Source organism: Bos javanicus, chromosome 9 (assembly GCF_032452875.1).
Source record: "Bos javanicus breed banteng chromosome 9, ARS-OSU_banteng_1.0, whole genome shotgun sequence".
Lineage (NCBI taxonomy): Eukaryota > Metazoa > Chordata > Mammalia > Artiodactyla > Bovidae > Bos > Bos javanicus.
The window spans coordinates 65653544-65681151 of NC_083876.1; the positions used below are offsets into that span (position 1 = coordinate 65653544).

Sequence of the window (27608 nt, forward strand, 5' to 3'; positions counted from 1 at the left end):
TAATTATTAGAGAAATGCAAATCAAAACTACAATGAGGTGTCACCTCACACTGATCAGAATGGCCTTCATCAAAAAATCTACAAACACTAAATGCTGGACAGGGTGTGGAGAAAAGGGAACCCTCATGCACTGTTGACAGGAATGTAAATTGATACAGCCACTGTGGAGAGAAGTATGGAGGTTCCTTAAAAAGCTAAAAATAGAACTACCATATGAGCCAGCAAACTCACATTGGGCACATACCCTGAGAAAAGCATAACTCAAAAGGAGACATGTACCCCAATGTTCATTGTAACTCTGTTTACAATAGTCAAGACATGGAAACAACCTAAATGTCCAATGACATTTGAATGAATAAAGAAGATGTGGTACATATATACAAAGGAATATTACTTAGCATAAAAAGTAACAAAATTAGGTCATTTGTAGAGATGCAGTTGAACCTAGAGTCTGTCATACAAAGTAAAGTAAGTCAGAAAGAGAAAAACAAATATGTATTAATGAAAATCTGTGGAACCTAGAAAAATGGTACAGATGAAACCATTTCCAGGGCAGGAATAGAGATGCAGCTGTAGAGAATGGATATATGGACATGGGGGCAGGGAGAAGGGGAGGATGGAATAAGTTGGGAGATTGGGATTGACATATATATACTACCATGTATAAAATAGTGGAGAAGGCAATGGCACCCCACTCCAGTACTCTTGCCTGGAAAATCCCATGGATGGAGGAGCCTGGTAGGCTGCAGTCCATGGGGTCACTAGGAGTTGGACACGACTGAGCAACTTCACTTTCACTTTTCACTTTGCTGCATTGGAGAAGGAAATGGCAACCCACTCCAGTGTTCTTGCCTGGAGAATCCCAGGGGACCGGGGAGCCTGGTGGGCTGCCGTCTATGGGGTCACACAGAGTCGGACACGACTGACGCGACTTAGCAGTAGCAGTATAAAATAGATACATGGTAGTATCTATTTTGGAGAAGGAAATGGCAACCCACTCCAGTACTCTTGCCTGGAAAATCCCATGGACAGAGGAGCCTGATAGGCTACAGTCCATGGGGTTGCAAAGAGTCAGACATGACCGAACGACTTCACTTCACTTCATAAAATAGATAGCTAATGGGAACTTGCTATAAAGCACAGGGAGCTCAGATTGGTGCTCTCTTATGATTACATGTGTGGGATGGAGTGGGGTGGAATGGATATCTAAGAAGGAAGGGATATATGTACACATACAGCTGATTCACTTCATTGTACAGCAGAGACTAACAGAGCATTGGAAAGCAATTCTACTCCAATAAAAATAAAGTAGGAAAAAAACCCAACAAAACAAAGGAAGCAGGCATTGTGGTAGACGCTAGGATCATAATATTGAAAAAGACATTGTTCCTGCTACTTGGAGCTCAGTCTGTGTAAAAATACTGATAAGCAGATAAGTGACCATAGCTTATACAATGAAAGCTATTGTAAGTACAGAGTACCATGACAATGTAGAGGGCAACACAACTGGAAAGGAGAGTCAGGGAGTATTTCTTATATTACAGTCATATGGTTTTGAAAGGACCTCATTCCCCACCTAGATGCTACTCTTCCCTAGGACAGGGAAATAATAGCATTTAGTGTGGGATGGGAGGAGAGAAAGAGGAAAGGGGGAAGATAAGGTAAAAGTCTTCTGGACATATTACAAAGATATCAACCAGAAGGAAAAAATGTCATATATCCATGTCCGGTTGATGATTTATGTAGTTGAAAAACCTGTTTATAATTATTTGAGCCTAGGTCTTAATTCCATTAAACTTGCAAACAGTATATTTTTGCATGTTTAATATTCACTTAAATATCATGAGGAGGTAACTCTAGGAAAGGTTGTTATAATACTTTGTTAGGTGATTAATAGTTTATCTTGGTGGAGAATGACATCATTAATGAGAAAACCATTCAAAGTTTGTTTTATTACTGCTTTAAAAACATATAAGTGAGTATACATTTGTAGCTGCTTTATTTAGGTTACTCCACTTATAGGTATATTGTGATTGACCATTTACACAATAAAATTCATATTTGATTATTATTAATTTACTTCAATTTCTCTTTCATGTTTCAATTGGAGCATCCTAATATATTTTCATTAGTATATAGGTAGCTTATATTTTCTGTGATTTTCAATTACTGGTTATAAAGTAGGTGTCATAAAGCATTTGATGTTAAAAGTGGGTCAGTCTGTTAGTTCAGTCACTCAGTCATGTCTGACTCTTTACAGCCCCATGGACTGCAGCATGCCAGGCCTCCCTGTCCATCACCAACTCCCGGAGTTCATTCAGACTCACATCCATAGAGTCAGTGATGCCATGCAGCCATCTCATCCTCTGTCGTCCTCTGCTCCTCTTGCCCCCAATCCCTCCCAGCATCAGAGTCTTTTCCAATGAGTCAACTCTTCGCATGAGGTGGCCAAAGTACTGGAGATTCAGCTTTAGCATCATTTGTTCCAAAGAAATCCCAGGGCTGATCTCCTTCAGAATGGACTGGCTGGATCTCCTTGCAGTCCAAGGGACTCTCAAGAGTCTTCTCCAATACCACAGTTCAAAAGCATCAATTCTTCGGCGCTCAGCTTTCTTTATAGTCCAATTCTCATTCCATACATGACGGAAAAACCATACCCTTGACTAGATGGACCTTTGTTGGCAAATGAATGTCTCTGCTTTTTAATATGCTGAGTAGGTTGGTCATAACTTTCTTTCCAAGAAGTAAGCATCTTTTAGTTTCATGGCTGCAGTAACCACCTGCAGTGATTTTGGAGCCCAGCAAAATAAAGTCAGCCACTGTTTTCCCATCTATTTCCCATGAAGTGATGGGACCAGATGCCATGATCTTAGTTTTCTGAATCTTGAGCTTTAAGCCAACTTTTTCACTCTCCTCTTTCACTTTCATCAAGAAGCTCTTTAGTTTTTCTTCACTTTCTGCCGTAAGGGTGGTATCATCTGCATATCTGAGGTTATTGATATTTCTCCCGGCAATCTTGATTCCAGCTTGTGCTTCTTCCAGCACAGCGTTTCTCATGATGTACTCTGCATAGAAGTTAAGTAAGCAGGGGAACAATATACACCTTTGACGTACTCCTTTTCCTATTTGAAACCAGTCTGTTTTCCCATGTCCAGTTCTAACTGTTGCTTCCTGACCTGCATACAGGTTTTTCAAGAGGCAGATCAGGTGGTCTGGTATTCCCATCTCTTTCAGAATTTTCCACAGTTTACTGCAATCCTCACAGTCAAAGGCTTTGGCATAGTCAATAAAGCAGAAATAGATGTTTTTCAGGAACTCTCTTGCTTTTTCCATGATCCAGCAGATGTTGGCAATTTGATCTCTGCTTCCTCTGCCTATTCGATAACCACCTTAACATCTGGAAGTTCACGGTTCGTATATTGCTCAAGCCTGGCTTGGAGAATTTTGAGCATTACTTTACTAGCATGTGAATTCAATGCAATTTTGAGGTAGTTCGAGCATTTTTTGACATTGCCTTTCTTTGGGATTGGAATGACAACTGAGCTTTTTCAGTTCTGTGGCCACTGCTGAGTTTTCCAAATTTGCTGGCATATTGAGTGCAGCACTTTCACAGCATCATCTTTCAGGATTTGGAATAGCTCAACTGAAATTCCATCACCTCCACTAGCTTTGTTCCTAGTGATGCTTTCTAAGGCCCACTTGACTTCACATTCCAGGATGTCTGGCTCTAGGTCAGTGATCACACCATCATGATTATCTGGGTCGTGAAGATCTTTTTTGTACAGTTCTTCTGTGTATTCTTGCCATCTCTTCTTAATATCTTCTGCTTCTGTTAGGTCCATACCATTTCTGTCCTTTATCGAGCCCATCTTTGCGTGAAATGTTCCTTTGGTATCTCTGATTTTCTTGAAGAGATCTCTAGTCTTTCCCATTCTGTTGTTTTCCTCTATTTCTTTGCATTGACTGCTGAGGAAGGCTTTCTTATCTCTCCTTGCTATTCTTTGGAACTCTGCATTCAGATGCTTATATCTTTCCTTTTCTCCTTTGCTTTTCACTTCTATTCTTTTCACAGCTATTTGTAAGCCCTCCCCAGACAGCCATTTTGCTTTTTTGCATTTCTTTTCTATGGGATGGTCTTGATCCCTGTCTCCTGTACAATGTCATGAACCTCCATCCATAGTTCATCAGGTACTCTATCAGATCTAGTCCCTTAAATCTATTTCTCACTTCCACTGTATAATCATAATGGAATTGATTTAGGTCATACCTGAATGGTCTAGTGGTCTTCCCCACTTTCTTCAATTTAACTCTGAATTTGGCAATACGGAGTTCATGATCTGAGCCACAGTCAACTCCCAGTCTTGTTTTTGCTGACTGTATAAAGCTTCTCCATCTTTGGCTGCAAAGAACATAATTAATCTGATTTCGGTGTTGACCATCTGGTGATGTCCATGTGTAGAGTCTTCTCTTGTGTTGTTGGAGGAGGGTGTTTGCTATGACCAGCATATTCTCTTGGCAAAACTCTATTAGCCTTTCCCCTGCTTCATTTTATACTCCAAGGCCAAATTTGCCTGTTACCCCAGGTGTTCTTGACTTTGTACACTTGCATTCCATTCCCCTTAATGAAAAGGAATCTTCTTTAGGTGTTAGTTCTAAAAGGTCTTGTAGAGTGACTTAAAAAAGAAACCTTTATCCTTTGACCAGCATACCCTTAAAACTGCAGATGAAATCCCTTTATTTAACAATTGACCTCACATTCCTGCAAAACTAAATGCTTGCTAGAAAAGTGTCAAGGATGGGAAGGAATTCTGAGTAGGTTAGTACAAAATATTTAAAGTAATATTAGGTGAATTTTGAAATGACATGGAATGGGAAATTTTTGTATAAATAGGGATTCTTGTATCTTAATGTTGCCTTTTTAGTTTTTTGTATAGTTCCTGGTGTGCTAGTCTATATTAGTTAATTAGCTACAAATGAGGAAGCCTGTACGTTTGTGAATTTCATCTTAAAGGACAATGAGGCCTTTAAGTTCTGGCACTTCATGTACTGTTTTACACCCTTTTTACAGTTTTCTGGGGCCAAAACTGCTTCTTAATAGTGGTTCCATGGAGTGGACTCTTGAAAATGGAAGCATAAGGACTCTAACTGATTCTGGTCTCCTCCCTCAAGAATATAGTCCAAACTCCCTTAATGAACATCAGTACAATTTTTAAGCCTGACTGGCTAAGCAAACAAGCAATATTGTTACTATATAATATTTATATAATATAAATTTTTAAATATTCATGGTAAAAATCTTATCCACAAACCACCATTATCCCCATTTATATTTCACTTTCTTGGTATTTCTTATCTGTTTTACGTCTTTTAGATATAGTTCGATATTTTAGGACTTCTCAGTTTACCCCAGCAAAAGCCATATATAGATGCCTATCTTTGGATATGCATTTCAATGCAACAGTTTTCTGGAGCTAACCATAGCTGTAAATTATCTTCCAATTTTTCTGTAAAGTTTTAAGGAATAAAAGAACTCATCATAAGAGTAAAATCAGTTCAATAGAACAGACATATACAGTAGCAGAATAGAAAATGTATTGACACTTTTATGATGACCATCTCAATGATATATGAATTCTTTGATAGAATGACTATCATTTTATGGAAAAATAAAAGAACTAGTGAACTCACTTTGATGTCAACCACAAGGAAAGGAAAACACATTATTTGACCACTTCAATTTACTTTTCTTCTAATCTGTAGACTATATCAAATAATGTTAAATTCTAAAAATTTAGAATCTCATATCTCTTCTTGCTCCAACTGTATATCCTCACTAGTTTGCACTGTTAAGTGATTCAATTTTCTACAAAGATTGTGTTGTTACAATATCATTTCATGCACTTAATCATCTTGCTTCATAGAAAAGTTCTGAGATTCAACACAATGGTTTGGGAAAGTGAGTTTCTCTGAGACTTGTCCTAGGCTTGTTTTGATGAGTTGGCCCCAAACTTGCATCAATCTTAATTACCTATTTTGTCAGAAGAACATATAAGAGAATCCTGGAACAAATAAGAGAGGTATTTTTCCAGGTTTTGCTGGAAGAAGATGGGGTAGTGGAAGGAAGTAAAAAGAAATGTCTTCTGGAGATGTAATATTCAGTAAATACAGTATTCTTGGTGATTTGAACACTACTCTGCCCAGTATAAAAAAAAGAACTGGTGGTCTTGGGAGATGGATACGATGTGTCAGACAATAAAACCTAATTAACTCGCAGACACTGGAAGGATTTTCTTCCAAGCATCTGCTAGCACTTGGTTACTAGAAAGAAGTAGTTAGCAAATGGACTGTTTGTTACTGAGGCAGCACACTTGCCATCAGGTCTATGCCAGGACACACAGAGTTTCCTATTGCACTGCAAAAAAAAAAAAAAAAGTTACAAACTTAGTGACTCAAGAGACACAGATTTATTATATTATACTTCTGGTTTCAAAAGCCCAAATATTGGCTTCACTGAACTTAATTCAAGGTGTTCACAGGACTGATTCTTTTTGAAGCTTCTGAAGGCAAAATCAATTTCCTTGCATTTTACAGTTTCTAGAGGCCACTTAAATGTCTTGCGATCCCTCCCTTTCATCACTGCAACCTGTGGTCTGGTCCTCACATCTCACTCGGATCATCAGGCATCTTCTTTATAAGGATCTCGTGAGTCCACTGGGCTGAACCTGATAATTCAGCTTAATGACCCCATCTCAAGATCCCTGAATTAATCACATCTGTTAAGTCTCTTTTGTCATGAAGTGTAACATATTCTCAAGTTCAGGGTTTAGGATATTGTATTAATATTAGTTTTCCAAGGGCTGTCTTAACAAAATACCACCAACTGAGTGACTTAAACAACAGAATTTATTTTCTCACAATTCTAGAGTCTAGAAACCTAAGATCAAGGTGCTGCTAGGATTGATTCCTTTCCAGGCCTGTGAGGAAGAGTCTGTTTCATGCCTCTCCTCTAGCTCCTGGTAATTTGTTGGCAATCTGCCATTCCTTGGCATGTAGAAACATTGTACAAGCTTCAGTTTAATATACTATCACTGTAAAATGGGTTTATTATATTGCTATTACGTCATGTCCAGGATATCATGAATTAAAAATGAAACTATGTACCCTGTGGTATCTAAGTCCCACAGTTTTAAGCCAGAACCATGTGCTGTGCCCATGGCTTGTGCTTCACAATGATACATGAGTACCTGTGTTGTGAAAACTTATTGCTTAGGGCCTAGCTTATTGTTATCCTCCCAGGCCAGATGGAACCAGAACTTACTAAGCAGTACCTCTGGCGGTTATCTTGATAACAGGATATAAATGGTATATAATTAGTATATAGAGCAAATTGATTTGGTGAGTTAGGAGACTTAGGAAAAAATAGGAGACTAACTGATATGAGGTGTTATAAACATTATGTTAACCTTTCTGTCACCACTATAAGATGACCTGGAAAGGTCAGTTTTCATTCCAATTCCAGAGAAAGGCAATGCCAAAGAATGTAAAAACTACCATACAATTGAGCTCATTTCACATGCTAGGAAAGTAATGCTCAAAATCCTTCAAGCTAGGCTTCAACAATACATGAACCGAAAACTTGCAGATGTACAAGCTAGATTTAGAAAAAGCAGAGGAACCAGAGATCAAATTGTCAACCTCTGCTGTACCATAGATAAAGCAAGAGAATTCCAGAAAAACATCTTCTTCTGCTTCATTGATTATGTTAAAGCCTTTGACTGTGCAGATTACAGCAAACTCTGGAAAAGTCTGGGAATATCAGACCACCTTACCTGCCTTCTGAGAAACCTCTATGCATGTCATGTTCAAGAAGCAACAGTTAGCACTGGACATGGAACAACGAACTGGTTCAAAATTGGGAGAGGAGTATATCAAGGCTATATATTGTTCCCCTGCTTATTTAATTTATTTGCGTAGTTCATCATGCAAAATGTCAGGCTGGCTGATTCACAAACTCGAATTAAGATGGCCAGGAGAAATATCAACAACCTTAGATAAGGAACTAAAGAGCCTCTTGATGAGGGTGAAAAAGGAGAGTGAAAAAACTGCCTTAAAACTCAGCATTCCAAAAACTAAGATCATGTCATCTGGTCCCATCACTTCATGGCAAATAGATGGGGAAACAATGGAAACAGTGGCAGATTTTATTTCCTTGGGCTCCAAAATCACTGCAGACAGTTACTACAGCCATGAAACTAAAAGACACTTGTAGCTTGAAAGTAAAACTATGAAAAACCTAGACAGTGTATTGAAAAGCAGAGACACCACTTTGCCAACAAAGATCCATCTAGTCAAAGCTATGGTTTTTCCAGTAGTTATGTCTGGATATGATCATTGGACCATAAGGAAGGTTGAATGCCGAAGAATTATAGTCCAACTCTCACATCCATACATGACCACTGGAAAAACCATAACCTTGACTAGATGGGCCTTTGACAAAGTAATGCCTCTGCTTTTTAATAAGCTGCCTAGGTTGGTCATAACTTTCCTTTCAAGGACTAAGTGACTTTTAATTTCATGTCTGCAATCACCATCTGCAGTGATTTTGAAGCCCAGAAATATAAAGTCAGCCACGGTTTCCACTGATTCCCCATCTATTTGCCATGAAGTGATGGGACCAGATGCCATGATCTTAGTTTTCTGAGTGTTGAGCTTTAAGCCAAATTTTTCACTCTTTTCTTTCACTTTTATCAAGAGGATCTTTAGTTCTTCTTTACTTTCTGCCATAAGTTCAGTTCAGTCTGTCAGTCGTGTCTTTGCCACTCCATTAATTGCAGCACGCCAGGCCTCCCTGTCTATCACCAACTCCTGGAGTTCACTCAAACTCATGTCCATAAGTCAGTGATGCCATCCAGCCATCTCACCCTCTGTCGTCCGCTTCTCCTCCTGTCCCCAATCCATCCCAGCATCAGGGTCTTTTCCAATGAGTCAACTCTTCACATCAGGTGACCAAAGTACTGGAGTTTCAGGTTTAGCATCAGTCCTTCCAATGAACACCCAGGGCTGATCTCCTTCAGAATGGACTGGTTGGATCTCCTTGCAGTCCAAGGGACTCTCAAGAGTCTTTTCCAATACCACAGTTCAAAGCATCAATTCTTCAGTGCTCAGCTTTCTTCACAGTCCAACTTTCACATCCATATGTGACCACTGGGAAAACCATAGCCTTGACTAGATGGACCATTGTTGGCAAAGTAATGTCTCTGCTTTTGAATATGCTATCTAGGTTGGTCATAACTTTCCTTCCAAGGAGTGTCTTTTAATTTCATGGCTGCAATCACCATCTGCAGTGATTTTGGAGCCCCCAAAAATAAAGTCTGACACTGTTTCCACTGTTTCCCCATCTATCTGCCATGAAGTGATGGCAGATAGATGGCATGGCAGATGCCATGATCTTTGTTTTCTGAATGTTGAGTTTTAAGCCAACTTTTTCACTCTCCTCTTTCACTTTCATCAAGAGGATTTTTAGTTCCTCTTCACTTTCTGCCATAAGGGTGGTGTCATCCTCATATCTCAGGTTATTGATATTTCTCCCGGCAATCTTGATTCCAGCTTGTGCTTCCTCCAGCCTAGCGTTTCTCATGATGAACTCTGCATAAAAGTTAAATAAGCAGGGTGACAATATACCACTAATACCACCTAATAAGTCCACATAATTTTGGCACTTGGGTTTAACTTCTCTGTGGCATGTGAAGTCTTCCCAGACCAAGGATCAAACCCGTGACCTCTACATTGGCAGGTGAGTTCCTATCCACCGCACCACTGGGAAGTAGAAAAACCTGTTGTTGTAACATCACCAGGTATCTTGGGGAACAATCTAAAATATCCAAATTTATATAACAACAATAGAGACTGATTATATAAGAAAATATATAAATTTACCTTTGAAAGATAATATATACAGCTATTTCCATCAACAGCTTGAGAAGGTGTTGGATGGTAAGGGAAAAAATATATAAGAAAACAAGGAAATATAAGGATATCCAGAATGTTATGATATTGGCTAATGTGCTATTTTAGGAAAACCTAAGCTTTCTTTCAGATAATGTAGGTTCCAGTGACCACATAAATCACAGTTATCTTTTGTGCACAAGAGACTATGGAGTTATCTTTATAAGAATTATGATCATACCCTTGAGAAATATATTGCAAAGAAGTATTAACAATATGGCTAAGAGTCACATTAGAATAATAATCTAATAATGAGAGTCCCTTGGACTGCAAAGAGTTCCAACCAGTCCATTCTAAAGGAGATCAGCCCTGGGTGTTCTTTGGAAGGAATGATGCTAAAGCTGAAACTCCAATACTTTGGCCACCTCATGCAAAGAGTTGACTCAGTGGAAAAGACCCTGATGCTGGGAGGGATTAGGGGCAGGAGGAGAGGGGAGGACAGAGGATGAGATGGCTGGATGGCATCACCGACTCCATGGACGTGAGTTTGAGTGAACTCCAGGAGTTGGTGATGGACAGGGAGGCCTGGCGTGCTGCAATTCATGGGGTCGCAAAGAGTCAGACACAACTGAGCGACTGAACTGAACTGAACTGACTGAATCTCCCAAGAAAGCTTAGAGAATCCTTAAATAATTCTGGTCACATTTTTGAGTGGCCAAGACAAAAACATCCAAGATTTATGTGAGAGAGTTCTGACTGAAATCCCATCCCATTCATGCTTATTTAAGAATTTTTTCACAAATTCTTGCTATTATATCAGGCAAAGTCATAGGAAATTGTACACTTAGTATTTTTCTGAGTAATTTCAATAATTTGGTACATACTTACAAAATGTCTTCTCATACCAAGGACTGTGTTATTCTGTTCTCACAGGGATGAAGTGGAGTCACTCAGTCGTGTCCAACTCTTTGCGACCCCATGGACTGTAGCCCACCAGGCTCCTCCATCCATGGGATTCTCCAGGCAAGAGTACTGGAGTGGGTTGCCATTTCCTTCTCCAGGAGATCTTCCCAACCCAGGGATTGAACCCAGGTCTCCTGCATTGTAGGCAGATGCTTTACCGTCTGAGCCACCATTGAATTTTACAGGGAATCTCACAGGGAAGTAGTAGTTAAAATTACATTCTTTACATTCTTCCTTAGAAGTGTTGTTGTTCAGTCATCAAATCATGTCTGACTTTGCACAACCCCAGGGACTGAAGCACGCCAGTATTCCCTGTCCCAGATGTGTACAAGCCTATACAGAATTTGTCCTGAAGAAATTTTGCATACCAAGCTTATGATTTATTGACTCAGCTTTGACTGGGCTTCCTTGGTGGCTCAGAGGTAAAGAATTTGCCTTCATTGCAGGAGACTCAGGAGATGTGGGTTCGACCCCTAGATCAGGAAGATCCCCTGGAGAAGGAAATGCAGCCCACTTCAGTATTATGTGCTTCTCTGGTGGCTCAGATGGTAAAGAATCTCCCTGCAATGCAGGAGACCCCTGTTCAATCCCTGCGGGAAGATCCCCTTGAGTAGAAAATGGAACCCACTCCAGTATTCTTGTCTGGAGAATCCCCATAGACAGAGGAGCCTGGCAGGCTACAGGCCATAGGGTCTCAAAGAGTTGAACATGACTGAGCGACTAACACTTTGATTATGTGTTTCCACTTGTTTAATTTGCTTTTGTTGCCTCTGCATTGGGCATCTATTACAATGTCAAGGAACTTGCGATGTATATTTTGTTTTAGGACTTTTATAGCTCAGGTGTTATTCTCAAGTCTTTCTTAAATTTTGAGTTAAGTTTTGTGTATATTGTAAGATAGTCATCCAGTCTTTTTTTTTTTTTTTTTTTTTTGACACATGAGTCTTCAGTTTTCCCAACTCCATATATGAAAAGAACTGCCCTTTCCCCATGTAACTCTTGCCTCCTTTGTTGTAAATTAATTGACTGTATCTGTTTGGGTTTATTTCTGGCTCTCTATTTATTTACATTAATCTATGTGACGACATAGGATGAGATGGCTGGATGGCATCACTGACTCGATGGATGTGAGTCTCAGTGAACTCCAGGAGTTGGTGATGGACAGGGAGGCCTGGCGTGCTGCGATTCATGGGGTCAAAAAGAGTTGGACACGACTGAGCGACCGGTCTGATCTGATCTGATGTGCCTCTTTGTATGGCAATACCATACATTTTTGGTTTGTTGTTATTGTTCAGTCATGAAGTCCTGTCTGACTCTGAACACTATGACCTGTAGCACACCAGGCTTCCCTGTTCTTCACTATCTCCCAGAGTTTGCTCAAACTCAGGTCCATTGAGTCCATGATGCCATCCAACCATCTCATCCTCTGTCGTCTCCTTTTCCTCTTGTCCACAATCATTCCTAGCGTCAGGATCTTTTCCAGTGAGTCAACACTTTGCATCAGGTGGTGAAAGTATTAGAGCTTCAACTTCAGCATCAGTCCTTCCAGTGAATATTCAGGGTTGGTTTCTTTTAGGATTGACTGTTTTGATCTCCTTCCTGTCCAAAGGACTCTCAAGAGTCTTCTCCAGAACCACAGTTAGGAAGCATCAATTCTTTGGCACTTAGCCTTCTCTACGATACAACTCTCACATCCATACATGACTACTGGAAAAACCATAGCTTTGACTAGACAGACCTATGTTGGCAAAGTGATGTCTTTGCTTTTTGAATACACTAAGTTTTTTGTAGCTTTCCTTCCAAGGAGCAAGCGTCTTTTAATTTCATGGCTGCAGTCACTGTCTGCCATGACTTTGGAGACCAAGAAAATAAAATCTGCCACTGCTTCCACTGTTTCCCCTTCTATTTGCCATGAAGTGATGGCACTGGATGCCATGATCTTAGTTTTTCTAATGTTGAGCTTCAAGTCAACTTTTTCACTCTTCTCTTTCACCCTCATCAAGGGCTCTTTAGTTCCTCTTCACTTTCTGCCATTAGTGTAGTATTATCTGCATATCTGAGGTTATTGACATTCCTCTTGGCAATCTTGATTCCAGCTTGTGTTATCCAGGTCGGTTTTTCGCATGCTACACTCTGCATAGAAGTTAAATAAGCAGGCTGACAATAGACAACCTTGTCATACTCTTTTACCAATTTTGAACCAGTTTGTTGTTCCAAGTTTGGTTCTAACTGATGCTTCTTGTCCTGCATATAGGTTTGTCAGAAGACAGCTAAGGTTATCTGGTATTCCTAACTCTTTAAGAATTTTCCACAGGTTGTTGTGATCCACACAATCAAAGGCTTTAGTGTAGTCAATGAAGAAGAAGCAGATGTTTTTCTGGAATTCCCTTGCTTTTTTCATGATCCAATGAATGTTGGCAATTTGATCTCTGGTTCATCTGTTTTTTGTAAACCCAGCTTATACACCTGGAAGTTCTCAGTTCATATACTGTTGAAGCCTATCTTGAAGGATTTCGAATATTGACTTGCTAGCATATGAAATGCAGAGAAGGCAATGGCACCTCACTCCAGTACTCTTGCCTGGAAAATCCCATGGATGGAGGAGCCAGGAAGGCTGCAGTTCATGGGGTCACTGAGGGTCAGACAGGACTGAGCGACTTCACTTTCACTTTTCACTTTCATGCATTGGAGAAGGAAATGGCAACCCACTCCAGCGTTCTTGCCTGGAGAATCCCAGTGACAGGGGAGCCTGGTGGGCTGTTGTCTATGGGGTCGCACAGAGTCGGACACGACTGAAGTGACTTAGCAGCAGGATATGAAAAGAGCATGATTATATGGTAGTTTGAACATTCTTTGGCATTGTCCTTCTTTGGGATTGGAATGAAAACTGCCCTTTTCCAGTACTGTGGCCACTACTGATTTCAGTTTATAGTTTTAAACTAGAAAGTGTGATACTTCTACCTTTTTCTTCTATCACAAGTTTGTTTTGGTGATTTGGGTATTTTTAGGGTTTGATACATTTTGTCACTTCAGTTATTAGTTTTATTTTTACATAAAGATATCTAAAAAAAGCTGTGACCAAGGCCCAGAAGAAGGACGGCAAGAAGTGCAAGCGCAGCTGCAAGGAGAGCTACTCCGTGTACGTGTACAAGGTGCTGAAGCAAGTCCATCTGGACACCGGCATCTCATCCAAGGCCATGGGAATCATGAACTCCTTCCTCAACGACACTTTCGAGCGCATAGCTGGCGAGGCATCGCGCCTGGCGCATTACAACAAGCGCTCGACTATCACACCCAGGGAGATCCAGACTGCCGTGCGCTTGCTGCTACCTGGGGAGCTGGCTAAGCACTCCGTGTCCGAGGGCACTAAGGCTGTCACCAAGTATACCAGCTCCAAGTAAATATAATGTGCCTAGCCACTGTTAACAGAGAAGGCAATGGCACCCCACTCCAGTACTCTTGCCTGGAAAATCCCATGGATTGAGGGCCTGGTGAGCCTGGTGACCTCCATGGGGTCGCTAAGAGTAAGACACGACTGAGCGACTTCACTTTCACTTTCACTTTCAAAGATATCTCACTTGTATCGAGACATTGATAAACCTATTTTGACTTTCAAAAAGTGGCTTTTGCTTAATATGTCCTTCTCATGGGGAACAACAGATAATATAAAACATCATTTATTTTCATAGGAGACCGCTTTGGTGGAGAGGTAGTTAAGGAATACTGGGTTTTGAAGGGAAATTAAAAAGTGGCACAATATTGGGAAAAGGTATGACAGGTGGTCAGAAACACCAGAAGATAATTAGCCTACATAGTTCGATTAGTGCCATTAGCAGTGATTTAAATATGGTGAGTTTCAGATAATTTGAACTCATTGTTATTATGTGCATTTTTCATTTAAGGGCTCCAATTATAACAAAAATTATATTTAAAAGGAAATTTTTAGTTTTGTTTAGTTTACACTAGAGTTCAGTTCAGTTCAGTTGCTCAGTCATGTCTGACTCTTTGCAACCCCATGGACTGCAGCACACCAAGCCTCCCTATCCATCAGCAACTCCCAGAGTTTACTCAAACTCATGTCCATTGAGTAGGTGATGCCATCCAACCATCTCATCCTCTGGCATTCCCTTCTCTTCCAGCATTCAAACTTTCTCAGCATCAGTTCAGTTCAATTCATTTGCGTAGTCATGTCCAACTCTTTGCGACCCCATGGACTGCAGCACATCAGCCCTCCCTGTCCATCATCAACTCCCAGATATTACTCAACTCAGGTCCATTGAGTTGGTGATGCCATCTAATCATCTCATCCTCTGTCACCCCTTCTCCTTCTGCCTTCAATCTTTCCCAGCGTTAGGGTATTTTCTAACGAGTCAGTTCTTCACATCAGGTGGCCAAAGTATTGGAGTTTCAGCTTCAGCATCAGTCCTTCCAATGAATATTCAGGACAGATTTCCTTCAGGATGGACTGGTTTGATCTCCTTGCAGTCCAAGGGACTCTCAAGAGTCTTCTCCAACACCACAGTTTAAAAGCATCAATTCTTCAGCACTCAGCTTTCTTTATTGTCCAAATCTCACATACATACATGACTACTGGAAAAACCATAGGTTTGACTGGATGGACCTTTGTTGGCAAAGTAATGTCTCTGCTTTTTAATATGCTAAGGTGGTCATAGCTTTTCTTCCAAAGAGCAAGCATCTGTTAATTTCATGGTTTCAGTCACCATCTACAGTGATTTTGGAGCCAAAGAAAATAGTCTGCCACTGTTTCCCCTCTTTCCCCATCTATTTGCCATGAAGTGATGGGACCAGATGCCATGATCTTCATTTTCTGAATGCTGATTTTCAAGCCAACTTTTTCCACTCTCCTCTTTCACTTTCATCAAGAGGCTCTTTAGTTCTTTTTCAATTTCTGCCATAAGGGTGGTGTCATCTGCATATTGATATTTCTCCCTGCAATCTTGACTCTAGCTTGTGCTTCATCCAGCCCAGCATTTCTCATGATGTATTCTGCATATCAGTTTGATAATCAGGGTGACAATTTATAGCCTTGATGTACTCCTTTCGCATTTGAAACCAGTCTATTGTTCCGTTTCCAGTTCTAACTGTTGCTTCCTGACCTGCATACAGGTGTCTCATGAGGCAGGTCAGGTGGTCTTGTGTTTCTTTCTCTTTAAGAATTTTCAAGTTTGTTATATTCCACATAGTCACAGGCTTTGGCATAGTCAATAAAGCAGAAATAGATGTTTTTCTGGAACTTTCTTGGTTTTTTGATGATCCAACAGATGTTGGCAATTTGATCTCTGGTTCCTCTGCCTTTTCTAAATCCAGCCTGAACATCTGGAATTTCATGGTTCATGTACTGTTGAAGCCTGGCTTGGAAAATTCTGAGCATTACTTTACTAGTGTGTGAGATGAGTGGACTTGTGCATTCTTTGGCATTGCCTTTCTTTGGGATTGGAATGAAATCTAAACTTTTCTAGTCCTGTGAACACTGCTGAGTTTTCCAGATTTGCTGGCATATTGAGTGCAGCACTTTCACAGCATCATCTTTCAGGATTTGAAATAGTTCCACTGGAATTCCATCACCTCCACTAGCTTTGTTCATAGTGAGGCTTCCTAAGGTCCACTTGATTTCACATTCCAGGACGTCTGGCTCTAGGTGAGTGATCACACCATTGTGATTATCTTGGTCGTGAAGATCTTTTTTGTATAGTTCTTCTGTGTATCCCTGCCACCTCTTTTTAATATCTTCTGCTTGTGTTAGGTCCATACCATTACTGTCCTTTATTGTGCCCATCTTTGCAGGAAATGTTCTCTTGGTATCTAATTTTCTTGAAGAGATCTCTAGTCTTTCCCATTCTATACTTTTCCTCTATTTCTTTGCATTGATCACTGAAAAAGGCTTTCTTATCTCTCCTTGTTATACTTTGGAAGTCTGCATTCATATGGGTATATCTTTGCTTTTCACCTTTGCCTTTCAATTCTCTTCTCTTCACAGCTATTTGCAAGACCTCCTCAGATGACCATTTTACCTTTTTTGGATTTCTTTAACTTGGGGATGGTCTTGATCCCTGCCTCCTATACAATGCCATGAACCTCCATCCATAGTTCTTCAGGCACTCTGTCTATCAGATGTAATCCTTTGAATCTATCTCTCATTTCCACTGTATAATCATAATGGATTTGATTTAGGTCATACCTCAATGGTCTAGTGGTTTTCCCTACTTTCTTCAACTTAAGTCTGAATTCAGCAATATAGGTTTCATGATCTGAGCCACAGTCAGCTCCTGGTCTTATTTTTTCTGACTGTATAGAGCTTCTCCATCTTTGACTGCAAAGAATATAATGAATCTGATTTCGGTGTTGACCATCTGGTGATGTCCATGTGTAGTCTTCTCTTGTGCTGTTGAAAGAGGGTGTTTGTTATGACCAGTTCATACTCTTGGCAAAACTCTAATTAGCCTTTGCCCTGCTTCATTCTGTACTCCAAGGCCAAATTTGCCTGTTACGCCAGGTATTTCTTGATTTCTTACTTTTGCATTCCAGTCCCCTATAATGAAAAGGATATTTTGGGGGGGGGTATTAGTTCTGGAAGGTCTTATAGGTCTTCATAGAACCATTCAGCTCTAGTGTCTTCAGCATTACTGTTTGGAGCATAGACTTGGATTATTGTGATACTGAGTGGTTTGCCTTGGAAACAAACAGAGATGTTCTGTCATTTGTGAGATTGCATCCAAGTACTGAATTTCAGGCTCTTTTGTTGACTATGATGGCTACTCCATTTCTTCTAAGGGATTCTTGCCCACAGTGTACATATAATGACTATCTGAGTTAAATTCACCCATTCCAGTCCATGTTCGCTGATTCCTAAAATGTTGATGTTCACTCTTGCCATCTCCTGTTTGACCGCTTCCAATTTGCCTTGATTCATGGACCTAATATTGCTCTTTGTAGCATTGGACCTTACTTCCATCACCAGTCACATCCACAGCTGGGTGTTGTTTTTGCTTTGAAGCTGTCTCTTTATTCTTTCTGGAGTTATTTTCCCACTGATTTCCAATAGCATATTTGGCATGTACTGACCTGGGTGTTCATCTTTCAGTGTTTTATGTTTTTGCCTTTTCATTCTGTTCATGGGGTTCTCAAGGCAAGATTACTGAAGGGGTTTGCCATTTCCTTCTCTAGTGGACCATGTTTTCTCAAAAGTCTCCACCATGACCCATCCATCTTGGGTGACCCTACATGGCATGGCTCATAGTTTCATTAACACAGGCTGTGGTCCATGTGATCAAATTGGTTAGTTTTCTGTGATTGTGGTTTTCAGTATGTCTGCCCTCTGATAGAGAAGGATAAGAGACTTATGGAAGCTCCCTCACTGGAGAGACTGACTGAGGGGGGAACTGGGTCTTACACTAGAGTAGCTCAGAAATTTTCTACTTGATGGTGAAATGATTTCTCCATGTGCTCAAATACTAAAACAGCAGCCTTATTCATTACATGAATTGAAAAATGTGCTCATATGGCAATGTACTTGGAGTTCAGTCCTAGCATATAAATTACTTAAAATGTGTCTTCAATGCCCAAAGTTGTATCTTATAAGAATAATATCTCAGAGGAGAATTTTCCCTGCTTACCTGGCAATCTATGAACGAGCATTGAAGATAGTATCAAAATCTTAAATATGAATAGTGTAACCTGTCTTTGGCACAGATATTGACCTATTCATGTGTAACTCAGGCATTCTATGAAACTAATTAGCTTCAACCAGGTAGGTAGCTCAATTCTGAGGGGAGGTTGGCAGGGGGATTATTGGCTGGTAATTTGAAAATACAAAGATGAAGCAGGGATAATAAGAATAACAAACTTTTCGCAGTCATTATAACATTTGATTGCTTTTATTCATAGAATTAAACTAATCTACACATAATAACATAAATTTAGGCTACTCAATTGGTATTAAGAGTAGCCTTTTAATGAAGAAACGTCCCGTAGCTCGAGCAAATTTTGAAGTCATGAGCTTCTTCCAAATTGTTAATAATAAACCTCCTGTGAAAATCAAAACATTTATGTTTCCAGTTAGTAAAATTATGAATGCAACTTTGAAATCTAAAAATATACAAAATAAGATAAAAATCCTAATTACAGGATTTGTAATATATTAGCAACACTGTCTGACCATTAGGCTTGTCAAAGGATACAGGGAAATGCATTGTGTTGGACAATCTAACAGCATAAAAGAAGGGCTATTTCTCTTCTGCTCATTTGGCAGCATATATAATAAATGATGAGCTGTTTCCCTTATTTGAGAATGAGATGTATTCAAAAAATTCTCACACAATGTAATAACCACAATATTTTATGGAATAAGTTAAGCACAAATTGTTGAGACCCATCATAACTCCTTTCTTACTCTTGTTTGTAATGTTTTGTTTCTAGAGTGAACCTTTTCCTGCGAGGAAGGAGACCTGGTTGCTGTTCAACTGTCCCTAAAACTAAGTGATATTTGCAACTTAGCTTCCCTGATCCTTAGGATTAATCCATGAAAAAATGGGCTGGTATTGAAGAGACTCCACAGTTCTAATTCTAAATGATTGAGATTTAAATGGGTAAGATTCACTAGTTCATCAAAACTTTCATATTTTCAACGCAGGTTATATTAGATAGTGAAGAAAAATGAAAACCTCAAAAACTGAATTTAAACAAGCTGTAGTTTAAGTTTGCTTCAGCTACTTACAAAGTATATCATTTTGGACATGTTATTTAATGTCAAATGAACTTTTTCTTTAAAAATGTAAACAATGTTATGAAATTCATACTGTACCTAAGGACAACAAATAAAATGATGTGTGAAGACAGAAAGCTTAATATCCATTATTTAACTGATGCTCAAAAATTTTATATAACTGTCTGTCTGCACCCAGTCTTCCTACTTCCAGCCCAACCATCTCTGTTTCTTATCTTCTCTGTCTTGGTGGATGAGCACACTTTACACTAGGGAGAATGACACAACAATAATGAAGAGCCAGATTTTCACAGACTAGCAATTTTGAATCCTAAGCAAGAACCCAGAATATTTTGGGGGTAGCAATAGGAATTTTAGGAAGAGACATATAAAAGTGTCGATTTAAAAACTGTCACTGTTTCAGAAGCTACATGATATGTGAGGTCCTGGAAGGGTAGTTTTTAGTAACTGTCATAATATTACTCAATATATCTATAATATAGCAGATAATCATTCCTGTTTAACGAGTTATTAAATATATTTTGTTCTCAAATGACTTTGGTTCACTTAGGCTTCATGGATAGTATAACTCATAATCATACCTGTGCTTTTGTTTATTTTTGTAGTGAGTTTTGCTACAGTAATCAATGCTTTTTCCCGTCTGCTGAAGTTACTCATGAGAACATTGCGATCCTGATCTGTGAGTAGCCTGTGTGGGAAACCCACTAGGAATTCTGCTGAACTTTCAAAGTATGGGCGATATAATGCTGCCTCAAAAAATTCTGCGGCCAGTAGAAAGTCCATGGTGAAGTCTCGTTCAGTTTCAGAAGAATAGAATGAGCTAAAGGAAGGACACAAAGTTAGCTGCATGAGTGACAAAATACTTCATTTAAACGCAAATTAAACTCTAAATGTGTCTTTTCTCCCATGTTCCTTAGGAATTTTATGCTATTTATTAAATAGTTGCCTGAACTGAACCTACAGTTTCATTATATTGTAATCAATCCTCACACTATCTTCTACATTGTGCCTACATTAGCTGAAGAATCTAAGTGAAAGTGAAGTCATTCGGTAATGTTTGAGTCTTTGCTACCCCAAAGACTGTAGCCTACCAGGCTCCTTCCTCCATGGGGTTTTCCAGGCAAGGTTACTGGAGTGGGTTGCCACTTCCTTCTCCAGGGGATCTTTCCCACCCAGCGGGTGAACCCTCGTCTCCTGGATACAGGAAGATGTTTTACCCTCTGAGCCACAGGGAAGAATCTGTTACATAGCAGCAGAGACAGCAAAACTTTGAATCACAACTTTAAAAAAATTGTAGCATCTTAACCAGCTCTTACTTCCACTAGATTTACTCTTGGTGCTTTCTCATTGTGTTTCTCCTATATCTAATTTCTGTGCCACTAATGTCTAACGTCACTTGTTTTCCACAAACACAGTTCAGGGGCTGGATACTATAAGCCAGTATAACAGATAGGTTATCTAATAGCAATTTCTGAAAATCCTTCAACAACATACATCATTGACTCATGTTTATTGTGTGTATATGCTTATATGCTGCTACTGCTAAGTCACTTCAGTCGTGTCCGACTCTGTGCGACCCCAAAGACAGCAACCCACCAGGCTCCTCCGTCCCTGGGATTCTCCAGGCAAGAACACGGGAGTGGGTTGCCATTTCCTCCTCCAATGCATGAAAGTGAAAAGTGAAAATAAAGTTGCTCAGCCGTGTCTTGACTCTTAGCGACCCCATGGACTGCAGCCTACCAGGCTCCTCCATCCATGGGATTTTCCAGGCAAGATTACCAGAGTTGGGTGCCATTGCCTTCTCTGATAATTGTTCCTAATTCCTAGGAAATAAGAAGTGGACTAGAAATTTGCCACAGTAATCAAATCACCTTCTTGAATAGGACATAACAGGGACCAAGGCCAGGGGACAAACAAACAACAGATGGTTTCTCTTGAGTTCATCTAATTTAAAGACTTAAATGGCATGCTCAATTCTCTCTTGCAGAAAACAACCATAAAAACTGAATAAAATATTAAAAACATGTTCTATGATGTCAGAGTGGACAACAATACTGAGAAATCATGAATTCAAAATTTAAGAAAAAAGGTATGATATTTTGAAAATTTACATGTTGAAGTTCATATTAAAGAGGAAGAGAGACTAGAGTGCAGATTCTCTCTCTCTCTTCTCCATGTGAAGCCACAGATGCTATGATGCAAGAAGGCAGTCATCTGCAAGCCAGAAAGAGGGCCCTCAGCTGAAGCTGACCATGCTGGCACCCTAGTTCTGAACTTGCAGCCTCCAAAACTGTGAGAAAATAAATTTCTGTAATGTAAACCAACTAATTTATAGTATTTGCTGATGGCAGCCCAAGTTCCTAATAAGAAGGGAAGACTCAAGGCAATGATTGATTTTGAGAGGTATTGCTCTAATGTTGACATGATGAGAAGAGTCTTTGATAATATTGTAGAGTGAGAGAAGAAACATCACAGTTAGTGATGAACTATTAATAAATAGGACTCTACACACACAGAGAAACATACAAAAAAAAATCCAAGCCATTGAAAATCACTGGGTAGGTTTTTTCTTTAAAACCAGAAAAAGAATTAAATATTAAAGGAAAACAATTAAGAAATTGGTCTACACTGAAAACTTTACAAATTAAGGAGACATCATTGAAAGAGTGAACTGACAAGTATAAACTAAGAAAAGCTACATTCAAGATATGTGATATGTGACTCTTAGATGAACTGCAAATAAAAATGGAAAAACTGTTTCCTGATATTATGGAAAATATGAGCAATGAACATTTGAGGCAACCAAAACTTAAACATTATGTTTTACTATGCCAGAAAAAAAAACAAACAGAGTTTAGTTACATCACATAAAGCAATTGTCTTACACATCACTGAACATCGGTTTTGCCACATCAATGGCAGCTTGATGGGCTGCCCACATCTTAAAGATCGCTGTGTCCTCATCTGTGTCATACTGAGGAATACTGCTGGTAGTGGAAACTATCTTTCTGGACAGCAGATACTGCAGAATGAATAAGATCTATGTCATTAAAAGATTCTAAAGTAAATTAAAATACATTTAATTACCAGTATCACGAATTCCTGAGAAAGAACATGTGACATCCTCATCTAGCTGATTGTTTAGAAATGAAATTTATTTTCAGAATAGATTTTAACATTTAAAGATGTCATTTAACTTTGTTTGCTTTGTAGAAAGATTTATGCTGTTCTATTTGCCGAGGCAAACATAATTTGGTGATTATTACCTGAATTCTATTGAAAAATGTTTTTATAAATACAATTATGCCAATTTGCTATTAACCATTAGGAACACTTCAGGATACTAAGTAGAACGATTACATGGGGAAGGGACAAAACTCTAACATAATTTCAAATAATTATAAATGTGAAGTTTAGTCTATTTTTAAATCATAAATCCCAACAGAAGAACTTCATTCAGTGTTTTCATTCATTCCATTCATAAAAATATCATTGCATTCTTTTACCTTATAAAACCTGTTGGCTATATCCATAATTTGTGGATGCGCTGCACGGCATTCCTCAATTGAGTAACAGAAGTTAGATCTGTACTCCTCTCGAGATAGTAACTCTACCTCATATGGCAAACTACCCAAAAACTCAGATTCAATTGCAGCAAGGAAATACATCATAACCACATAGTAGCTAATGCCTGTAAAAAAATAAGATGGAGACATCTGGAGCCATTAACTATATATACAAAGTAGGAGTTAACCAAATGACTAACGCTTAATCTATATTATTTATCTTCTTTATTCTCTGAACTATCATGTTGAATTTGTTGGCTCTAGGAGATGCATATGATTATGAGAACTTAGGGTTAAACACAGTCAGGAAAGTTTCTATTAGGGGCACATTCTGGGTGCAGAAAGTTGTATATGAATTTACTTCAGTTCAGTTCAGTTCACTTGCTCAGTCGTGTCCGACTCTTTGCGACCCCATGAATTGCAGCATGCCAGGCCTCCCTGTCCATCACCAACTCCCAGAGTTCACTCAGACTCACGTCCAGAGAGTCAGTGATGCCATCCAGCCATCTCATTCTCCGTTGTCCCCTTCTCCTCCTGCCCTCAATCCCTCCCAGCATCAGAGTCTTTTCCAATGAGTCAACTCTTCTCATGAGGTGGCCAAAGGACTGGAGTTTCAGCTTTAGCATCATTCCTTCCAAAGAACTCCCAGGGCTGATCTCCTTTAGAATGGACTGGTTGGATATCCTTGCAGTCCAAGGGACTCTCGAGTCTTCTGCAACACCACAGTTCAGAAGCATCAATTCTTCGGCGCTCAGCCTTCTTCACAGTCCAGTTTCTATCTAAAATGAACAATGGCTTCCCAGGTGGTGCAGTGACAAAGGATCCGCCTGCAAATGCAGGAGATGGCAAGAGATGGGGATTCAATCCCTGGATCAGGCAGATCCCCTGGAGTAGGAAACGGAAATCTGTTCCAGTATTCTTGCTTGAACAGAGAAGCATGCTGGGCTACAGTCCATGAGGTCTCAAAGAGTTGGACACGACTGAGCATATGTCCACATGTCTGACACAAAATGATAATGTGCTATACATCATTAATTTAAATATCACCATAGCAGATTTATCATTCATGTTTTTTTTTTTTTTTTTAGTTGATCATTTCCTGGGAGATTGCACAGAAAATTGTATATGTTTACAAAGGAAATATCGAGATTTAACCCAACTTAGCCTATCCCATAGAAAAGGAGAGGTAGCAAGGCCCACAACCACAGATCAATAAAGAAGCATGGTGAAATATAACACTTACCTCCCCAGCCACTGTTGATAGATATGCAGCTAGAGATTCCAGACTCATAAGCACAGCGCGAACTATTGGGAGGCTCTGAAAATCTATCTACAGAGTAAACAGAGTAGGTGAAAAGAGTTAAACCTTGAATAGAAAGTCATAAGAGAGGAAAAGACTCATATGCTCCCCCCCAAAGAGTAAGAAGAGGGTTATGCCTGTTAATGATATGGTCCATTCATATGAATAGCATTTCACTCACTTTGAGAGCTCAAAGCTTCTCAGAAATTCCAGCCTGTACATACCCTTTCTTGAATTTTTTTCTATTTTTTTATTTTTCTTTATTATTTTCTTTATACCATATTTATTTTCTTTACCAACTCCTTCTTGACTAAGCTGGACCTGCAGAGTGTTTCACAAGGCAGTCTCTGTGGGTCCTTCTTTTCTTCCTAAATCAATCAAGACTTCATTGCAATAATTCAAATGTGCAAAGGTTTTTTTTTTTTTTTTTCCTATATGAAAGCACCACTTTCTAGTCCTTGGTTCATTCCATCTAGTAACATCCAAAGAAGACAATTTAAAAAAGAATTTCATGAGAATTGGAAGCTGATTCAGTTCCAGAATCTCAATAATAAGATAATTGATTGAAGAAGTAGTGAGAGCAAAATACAGATGCAGAAATTCACCCCAATTGAGGCAGAAAAGAGAGAAGCTTTCTCCCTTTCTCAGAGAGGATGCTGAGTTTTGAACATCACACTTGACTCCCCATCCTACTTGTTTAAGTGCAGGAAGAGCGTGCTGCATTCTGGACCAGTTCTTCCCTGTTTTCAGCCCTTTTTTTTCTGCTTGAACCTAACAACTAACAGGAAAGAGACTGTGCAGTGAGGGCCATATCTTATTACTCTTTCCACTAATATTTATGAGGCAAAGCCCAGGCTTTTAAGGGAAAATATGTTCCTTACCTTAGTTTGTGTGAAACCTCACTTTGGATTTCATAGCTAAAAGAAATTCTGTCTTATTTCCTATAATAAGCTTACCCCATGAAACAGATATTTATAGTATCACATTTATCTGAGTAGCCTGTCAGGTTTTGTAAAAAACAAGATTTTTTTCATCTAGAAGGGGACATTTCTTCTTCAAACAATAAGCTTTTTCAGTTTACAGGAATTTATTTTAAAAGCTGCAGGAATTTATGTTTAAACCAGAAAGTCTGTAAAATGTAAAACAAAGGTGTGACAAATAACTTTACTAATTTAGAGAAGTATTTGATTAGGTATTACGAAAGTCTGAGTACTTAAAGATAAACGATTATATTGACTGCATTGGTTATATTGACTGAATGCATGAGCATTCAGATAGTAACACTTAAATAGATTAGCTGTAATGCCACTCCTAGCATCAAAGAAAGAGAAAAGCAATTTTCCTTGGGAATAATTCAAATGTACATACCTGTTTTAAATAGCCTTCCATATAATAAAGTCAATGCCCAAAACACATTGCCTGTATTGTTTTTTCCAAATGAAGCAAAATATTTGTTTGATTCTGTTATAAGGATCTTAAATATTCTTAGTCGATCCATATATTTCCAGGGATCAACAATTATCTTGTTATTCTGCACTGGAAATTCTGCTATGTCTCCATCAATTTGGTCCCAAAAAGGTGGGTAGTTGTCATTTTCATGGGTGGTTGACCCTGGATCTGGGGCCAATCCCACAGAAGAAAAGCTCAGGAAGAGAAAAGTGGGGATCACCAAAGAAGACCACATCCTCTCACTGCCTGTTGTACTTAAGCGTAAGTCTCAAACAAAAGCCAAGTTATATAGCAGACGGGAGGAAGTCCTTGGGCCAACTAGAGAATTATGAATACCTGAGCAGGTTCAACTAGAATCTGAATTAATGAGCAAATAAATGAGCGTCTGCCAATATAGATTTAGTGATTAAAACTGTTAGAGGCTGTTACAAAACACTTCAAATAAATCATTTGCACAGATTATGTTTTGCTGATAGACAATTATTTCCTGTGGCTTAAATTACCTAAACATTGTCAGTTTTCCTAAAACATTGTATTAAATTTAACCCAAATTCTTTCATTGTTTTCCAGTTTTATTGAAAAACAACTGGCATACATCATTGCCTAAATTTAAGCATACAGCATTACAGTTTGATTTACATGTATTGTAAAATGATTATCACAATAGTTTCAGCCATCATCCATCCTCCCACCTAAATACAATAAAAAGAAAGGAAAGACAAAAAGGGAAAACACTTTTCTTGTGATGAGAACTGTTAAGATTTACTGTCTTCACAATTTTTAAATATATTATATAGCAGTGTTAGCTATAGTTATCTTGAACATTACATCCCTAGTACTTATCTTGTAACTGGAAGTTTGTACTTTCTGTCCAGTTTCCTTCTGTTCTCTATCCTCCTAACTGCCTCTTCTGGTAACCACAAGTATTAGCTCTTTTTCTACAGTTGGTCAGTTCAGTTGCTATCATATCCAACTCTTTCCAACCCCATGAACTGCAGTACGCCAGGCTTCCATGTCCATCACCAACTCCTGGAGCTTGCTCAAACTCATGTCCATTGAGTTGGGGATGCCATCCAGCAACCTTATCTTCTGTCATCCCCTTCTCCTCCTGCCTTCAATCTTTCCCAGCATCAGGGTCTTTTCCAATGAGTCAGTTCTTTACATCAGGTGGCCAGAGTATTGGAGTTTCAGCTTCAGCATCAGTCCTTCCAATGAACACCCAGGACTGATCTCCTTTGGGATTGACTGGTTTGATTTCCTTTCAGTCTAAGGGACTCTCAAGAGTCTTCTCCAACACCACAGTTCAAAAGCATCAATTCTTTGATGCTAAGCCTTGTTTATGGTCCAACTCTCACATCCATACATGACTGCTGGAAAAACCATAGCTTTGACTAGGTGGACCTTTGTTGGGGAAGTAATGTCTCTGCTTTTTGATATGCTGTCTAAGTTGGTCATAGCTTTTCTTTCAAGGAGCAAGTGTCTTTTATTCATGGCTTCAGTCACCATCTGCAGTGATTTTGGAGCCCAAAATATAAAGTCTGTCACTATTTTCATTGTTTCCTCATCTATTTGCCATTAAGTGATGGGACCAGATGTCATGATCTTAGTCTTCTGAATGTTGAGTTCTAAGCCAGCTTTTTCA

The 27608-nt window shown here is 39.2% G+C and overlaps 2 protein-coding genes across 2 annotated transcripts; one reads left to right on the top strand and one right to left on the bottom strand.

Annotated features, from left to right (window-relative positions):
* Positions 1-1626: 1626 nt before the first annotated feature.
* LOC133254348 (histone H2B type 2-E-like) lies at positions 1627-18819 on the top strand. Its single transcript, XM_061428632.1, has 3 exons — positions 1627-1661; positions 13967-14282; positions 18814-18819. The coding sequence occupies exons 1-3, from the start codon at positions 1627-1629 to the stop codon at positions 18817-18819; spliced, it is 357 nt and encodes a 118-aa protein (XP_061284616.1).
* A 31-nt stretch (positions 18820-18850) lies between these two features.
* LOC133254349 (protein LEG1 homolog) lies at positions 18851-26232 on the bottom strand. Its single transcript, XM_061428633.1, has 6 exons — positions 25886-26232; positions 24461-24547; positions 23158-23342; positions 22537-22673; positions 20233-20471; positions 18851-18954 (listed from the first exon to the last, which is right to left on the bottom strand). The coding sequence occupies exons 1-6, from the start codon at positions 26199-26201 to the stop codon at positions 18851-18853; spliced, it is 1068 nt and encodes a 355-aa protein (XP_061284617.1). The 5' UTR covers positions 26202-26232.
* Positions 26233-27608: the final 1376 nt, after the last annotated feature.

Excerpts from the sequence above, each read along its gene's own strand:
- LOC133254348 (XM_061428632.1), top strand. The coding sequence starts at position 1,627 with ATGGGAGGAGAGAAAGAGGAAAGGGGGAAGATAAG. Across the intron at positions 1,662-13,966 it reads GAGGAAAGGGGGAAGATAAG|ATATCTAAAAAAAGCTGTGA; the intron begins GTAAAAGTCTTC and ends TTTTACATAAAG.
- LOC133254349 (XM_061428633.1), bottom strand. The coding sequence starts at position 26,201 with ATGTGGTCTTCTTTGGTGATCCCCACTTTTCTCTTCCTGAGCTTTTCT. Across the intron at positions 24,548-25,885 it reads TGGAAGGCTATTTAAAACAG|ATAGATTTTCAGAGCCTCCC; the intron begins GTATGTACATTT and ends TTTACTCTGTAG. Across the intron at positions 18,955-20,232 it reads AAAAATAAACAAAAGCACAG|GAGGTTTATTATTAACAATT; the intron begins GTATGATTATGA and ends TGATTTTCACAG.